The 6,931-nt window shown below is 34.0% G+C and overlaps 1 protein-coding gene across 2 annotated transcripts in view; it reads left to right on the top strand.

Moving 5' to 3' along the window:
• Positions 1 to 237, top strand: part of GRIA2 (glutamate ionotropic receptor AMPA type subunit 2) — a gene marked incomplete at both ends in the record, with an annotated part of 115,995 nt that extends 115,758 nt beyond the window's left edge. For both annotated transcript variants that reach the window (XM_080916524.1, XM_080916525.1), the window contains one exon: positions 73 to 237. In XM_080916524.1, coding sequence (XP_080772650.1) covers positions 73 to 237 — 165 coding nt within the window. The remainder of the gene's footprint in view (positions 1 to 72) is intronic.
• Between the last annotated feature and the right edge of the window lie 6,694 nt (positions 238 to 6,931).

The following is a 6,931-nucleotide window of genomic DNA, read 5'->3' as shown; positions in this document are numbered from 1 at the left end:
GACTTTGTTTTTTTTTTTTTTTTTTTTTTTTTTTTTTCTTTCTTTCTTTCTTTCCTTCCTCTCTCATTTAAGATGACCTTGAATGATGTCATGAGGAGCAAGGCAAAGCTGTCAATGACAGGAAGTACTGGAGAAAATGGACGTGTTATGACTCCAGAATTTCCCAAAGCAGTGCATGCTGTCCCTTACGTGAGTCCTGGCATGGGAATGAATGTCAGTATGACTGATCTCTCGTGATTGATAGGAACCTTCTGAGTGCCTTACACAATGGTTTCCTTGTGTGTTTAATAGTCAAAGTGCTGAGAGGCATCCGATATCTTGAAGGCTTTTCTTTCAGCCAAGAATTCTTAACTATGTGGAGCTCACCTTGAATTGTAAGGAAAGATTAATTACAAACAGAGCATCCTTTTCTACTCCGATATCAGAGGAAGCGTGGTGGACATGCACAGCTAACACGGAAGTACTATCATTTAACTGAAGTCTTTGTACAGACAACAAGCCCGTTTCCACAGCCACTATTCTTAGTCTCTTGATTCATAATGACTTAAGCACACTTGACATCAACTGCATCAAGATGTGACCTGTTTTATATATAAAAAAAGAAAAAAAAACATTTAAAATAAAAAAAATATTTTTAGGTATTTTCACAGACAAACTGGCTTTTAAATAAATTTGCTTCCGTACTGGTTGGTTAAGACAAAAACAAAACAAAAAAAAAAAAACAAAAATAAACAAACAAACAAAAAATAAAGTCAAACTGAGTGGGAAGTGATTGAAAAAAGGTCTGTGGTATCAGTTCCATATTTTTCAAAGCCAAATATGTAAATGCTGAGGAAGGAAACAGAGGAGACTCCAGTCTTGTAATTTACTATTGTTATTAAAACTTTAATGTGTCCTATTCTTTAACATTTGGTGTTAATATGAAACTACTTGGAGATGCTTGACATTTGAAATAAACATTTTTTCTATTGTTTTATCTGCAAGTGGTCCAATTAATTTTGCTTAGCTACAGTTTGGTCATAAACCCTGTGATCTAAAGACACTAATACATAGTCCTTAGGATCCCTAAGAAAAGGCCCCCAGTTAAAAGACAGGAATATATTTTCTTTGGCAAGTAAAATTACCCCAAATAGTATATCCAAAACTTTTTTTCTGTACATCATACTATATAATAGTAAAATACTTGTTAATTAAGAAGCATTTAGTTTATATAAATGCTTATAGATTTAAAAACCAGATTTAGTATCGAATGACAGAATGTGTGACTTTCTGCTCTTGAAGTATTAAGGTTTTGTAGGAGCAGTAATCACTATATATAAAGTCAGAAATGGCCTTGAAGGTAGCCGTTTATACGTTTAAACTGGCCAAGTTCTATAATTTAAATATACATTTTTAGTTTTCAAATCATAAGAACTGACGTCAGTTTTTGAATACTTTGGTCACCTACAAACAGTTTCTTTCCATTTCTATCTATAAAATCAACCCTAATATATTAATTCTTATTAGTGCCTCAAGTAGAAGAGGTAGGATACTGTCCCATCTCTGTAACTTTTCATGGAAAAGATTATACTACTGTGTTTGATGAATTCCATCTTCCTGTCATTAAAATGCCTTTTAGTTTTATTTCCACGAATGTGCTCCAACTAAAATAACTTGAGGGTTAAGAACAACTGACACCCAGTAGTTATCTCTATGATTTATATTATTTTTTCCTCATAAAAATTCGGTGTAATATTTGGTGTCTGACCAAGTGCTTGGTAAGAGCATCCTTACTGACTATTTTTAGAGATTGGAAATGTAAGATTTAACAGTAGCCACTTGCGTTCTACATGGTAACATGTAGTTTCATGATGATATTCACTAAATTTTACCATCCTTTATATAAATTCCAGATCACACAAAATAATTTGATCATCAGGGATGCTGGAGGTACATTATAAGTTTTAATTATAAATGCTAGGATGACCAAATTGCAGACTAATTATTTCCATATTGTACTTAAAATGAGTTTTTAAAAATTATTTTCAAAAAGATGAGAATATACACTCAATGCTATTTATCGTACCTCTGGGCCTACTCCTCCAAAAATTGAGCTTATCAATTTTTCTCTGTCAAGCTTGAACTAATGTAAATCATTGAAAAAATGTAAAGTTATATTTTCATGTTTTTATAGATATGACATGACAAGAACACATAATGTAACAGTATAGCAATGTGGATAATGTTGGTCGGCTTACTCAGAGCTCAGTTTTAGGCAGTAAAACCTAGTTCAATTTCCATGTAACAATGCATCAGTATATTGCTGTATAGTTGTATCTGTGTGCATATAAGTGATAAAAGCTCAAATAAGAGTGGTGACAGCTCTCTCAAGGTTTTTTTTTTTAATCCATTTTATATAAACTGTTATGGAAAGACCAAAATAATTATGAACTATTCTTATGTAAATTTACAATAGTCCTTTAATGTACATTTTGTTTACAGTATAGTACCTTATTCTCTGCTGTGTTAAGTGGGTGTCGAACTCCAAGGAGACAAACACTTTCTACAACTTCTATTGAAGATACTGGGATTTCCAATTTTTCATGTGTACTATGTCAGAAAATGCTTTTGATTTTATTTTTAAATCTAACATCTGATGGCTTTTTCAGAGTGTTGTGAAAACTTCAATCATACATAAAATATGTTCTTATAAAAATGCCAACATCTTTTTATTTTGTTTTTACTTAATGGTACATCAATCTGATAATGAGTAACCAAAAAGTGTATCTTATAATCTCCCCAAATAAATCTAGATGTTTTTAGTGAAGGAAGACATCTCTGCTCAGTTTGTCAACAAAATACAAACAGAATCAAGGCAGAATGTCTTTTTAATTTAAATCAAGAGAATTAATGATTCTGGTATGTCACACCTATATTCCTTAAGCACTCTAGACACTGAGAAACATGGCTATTGATTAAATCAGTTATTTTGCAATAGACAGCGTGGGTAACATATCAGGCATTGTGTTCTTCAGCCCCTCTGCTGTGCACTCGGTCCATTTGCTATAATACTCATGTTAAAGAGCAGGAAACTAACTTGCTTTAAACATGGTTTGATTTTTTAACATGGACCATTTACTATTTGGGTTAAAGATTATTTCCATTTTTTGCTAATTTTTCACAATGCTAGTCATTTGAATAATCACACGATCCTATTTACATGTACCCTCGAATATACTAACATCATACTTCTCCTAACTTGCACATACATTTGTACATTTTTTATATTTACATGTATCAAGTATTTAACACACCAACATAAAGGTGAATCTGCTTGAAATATAGTAATTTTATATTTCTAGTCTTTAAGTACTGCAGATATTTTGATGATCACGCTAGTACTTTGAGAAAATAAAAAGAATTACTAGCAATATTCCTGTAAAAAATTGAGAGTCAACCATATATTAATGATACCATTCATTTTTAATTTTTAGATTAAGTTTATGTATATGTGTGCCTGCTATGGGAATGTGCCAATGGGTGCAGATGCCTGCTGATAACAGGGGTGAGCCCAGGTATATCAGAGATAGAGTTGTGAGTCACAGATGTTTGTGAACTTCCAATATGGTTTTGGGGAAACTAGCCTGGGTCTACTGCAAGTGTTCTTTCTTAACCACTGAGCAATCCTCCCGCACTAATAATCCCATTAAAAAATTATTTAAAAAGAACCTCTTTGCAGTTCATTAGAAGACAATAAACCAATTTCTCCACTTTCTTCCATCCTTTCCCTATGGCATTCTGGAGCTATTTGTCTACATAATACAAAGTATTCGATGGCTTCTCCTGTGAAACACAATTTCTGTGTGTTTAAGCTTGTTTCCTGCTGATATGTTGATTGTGCATTTATTTTGGATGGTCAGCTAGTAAGTCCTGTGAAAGACAGTGCAGTTAGGTCAAATATACCTTTCTGATTTTAATTTCTATGGAATGTGCAGGAGTTTGGTTGAATGACCTAAAATGTTTATAACACCAACATCACTTGGATATGTATGCATTAATAACAGTCTAGCATTAACTTTGGATACTTGACTAGGTGAGCTTGACAAATCTTTATGAATAGACTCACGAGAAGCTTACTAAAGGAAGTGCCCGAGAGTTGAGAATATTCATTAACTATGGAAAGATGTGCAAGGTGCTCTGACACATAACACTGGTTTAATTTACCTCGCCGGCACAGAGGATGGGTAAGTATGCTCAGACTGCCCCGAGATGAGGAGCAAAAGTTTGAGGGAGCACTAGATGGTATGGGACATTTTGAATTAATTCTTTTAAAAGGCGCTTTTAATGAATTGTTTTGGTTACACCATGGCACAAGACATTTTGTTAGACCCTCAATAATTATACTCTATGTTTTCAAAGAGCAACCCATGGGCACCACATGACACTCCAGGTCCATGGAGCTTAGAATACATGTATGTAAACATTACATCTATGAAGATTTCCCCAAGCTCTAGAGAAGTGCCCAGAGGTAGCATGGAGCATGAAGAATTTGTGGATGTTTTATATCCTGTCTGTGCACCTTTCTTGCTTGGTATTTTACATTCTCTTTGTACCCTTAGATACTAGTGGCCTTTGTCACTTCACTCTCTCACTTCAGCCATCTATTCCCTTGCATCCTCCCTCACACTGTCTGTCTAAATTTGACTTGTCTTATGAGAGCTTTTGCTTTGAGAACACATGCAACGCATCTTTGTCAAAGACAGGACTGAAACTTTCCAAGTCTTCTTAATGACCGTAACAAGGGACTATGAATATCTTAAACGAATATCTTACTCTCAATGTCTGCAATACACACATCTTCTGATCCAACATTGTTGGTTAGTCAATACCCCTTTTACTTAAAGACTCCAAAGTCAGGAGGGTTCCTGGAGCAGGAAGGACGGTCTCTAAGAGGCAGGAAGACAGAGAATTGGGTCTTATCTTAGCCCACCAGGGTTTTGAAGCCCCTTCGCTGTAAGCACAGCCTATTCTCTATTTTAATTCAACCTCCCCCAGGATTTTGAAATTTATTTCTCTGCCCTTTCTCTCACTAAGTATAAGTATAACCTAATTTTGCTCTTCCACAGCCAAACCCTTTTTGGATGTGCATAAACTCAGACTTATTTAATTAATAATAGCCTGGATTTCCTGAATAAACTTGATCACTTTTCTTTCTTTCTTTTTCCTTTCAGGTTAATGTGCCAATTTCATTTTACTGTAAATTGGAGTGTGGGGGAGTGGATTAAACCCTTGGGAGGGAGTCAAGTCCAGCACCCTAGCTTTATCTTCCCCATTCCCTCTCCTCTGTGTGTCTCCTCAACTGGAGTATGTGGATACTAGGACAGTTTCCCGGAATGGTGAAAGGAAAGACTGTATCTTTTAAAATTGATGCTTGAAGAAACAGGTTCATGCATGGGCGTGCCACTCAGTGCAGAGAGTCTTTGTTATTTGGTTTTAAGTGGTTTCATCTTCCTAACTCACTAGTCAGTTTTATCTGTGAAGATTTCTTCAGTAACTCACTAATTTACCCATGTGCTCTAAGAAATACTTATTGAAATCATTAAATAGTATTTATTAGAGGTAAGGGCTAAATCCAAAGCCTCTATTTCTGAGTAGTTTTTATAAATCATGCTCTGATGTGTTTCCAGTCACATAGAAATAATTTGAATTTAGGATTAATCTCAGATAATTAAAACTGATTTATTAACTTATTCTTCTGCAGAAGACATCATATTTTCATTCAAGACAAAGGTCTTGGTGACATTCATCGGAAATTATCTCTAACATGGACTTATAATTTCCTCTCAGAAAAGCTTATATTTTGTAAATTGCTGCCCTGTGATCAGGATTTCCATTTTGACTCCTGAAGAGTCAAACTCACTTCATCGACAAACACCACATATGATGATGCTAACCTCTGCCTCCTACATAGCTTAGCTTACACGCACCTGAAATCCATCTCGATGATAAGAATATAATAAAACTGCAAATGAAATTTGAGTAGCAACAGAAACTTTCCCAACCAAGTACAGAACAATTTGGAATTTATAAATGAAAATGGTTAAAAACAAGTATCATGTGTCAGTTTTTTATTATTGTTTAATTTATTTCATTTGCATTAAGTCAGATATAAGCTCAAACCAAGTAATTTGATTCACATGAGAAACATATTAGAAGAATTCTTAGTCATATATAGAGAGAATGCACATGATAATGTCAATTATTTTAATCAATACATAACTCATCATGCCAACAGTAATAGTAGGTAAGGAAACCTACTTGCTAAGCATCAAAATCATTCTCAATTACAAATTAAGATGTGTATTTTTACATTTATTTTTGTTTGACTTTCATAATAAAAATGATAGGTTTTCAGGTATTTATATATTTTTTCACAGTATCTTATGGTCATAAATTTTCTGATACAAAATTCCTATTCTTCTAGTAGTTTTATGATTTAAGCTTTAGATGTACTGCATTCCTACCTTCTGAAGCACGTTTTTCACATATTTCAAAAAAGACCCAGGGAAGTGGTTACCAATTTTCTTACAAAACAAAACAAAAACAAAAACAAAACTTCTGTAACATATTGAAGTCAACGGAGCTATCACCTATTATTCTTACTTTGCCACTGTCTTCTTCATTCTCCACACTGCCCCAGCTCCACATCAAACCCTATTTGGATGGTTGGTGAAGACATACATTGTAGTTTTATTCATCTAAATCTCATGGCTTGCAGTGAGGCATAGCAATTTCTTTTTTTGGGCGGGGGATTTCTAGGTAATAGTTGGCATAATGCTTCCTACACATTTTCCTTACACATCTGTGCCTTCGTTTTTCAGTGGAATGAATGTGAACTATCTGTGTTAGCCTCACTTTTATTTATGTTATTTTAAAATTAAAATGTAATTTT

The sequence above is a fragment of the Micromys minutus genome, assembly GCF_963924665.1.
Source record: "Micromys minutus genome assembly, chromosome: 4".
NCBI lineage: Eukaryota > Metazoa > Chordata > Mammalia > Rodentia > Muridae > Micromys > Micromys minutus.
This window is presented reverse-complemented; position numbering and strand designations above follow the sequence as displayed.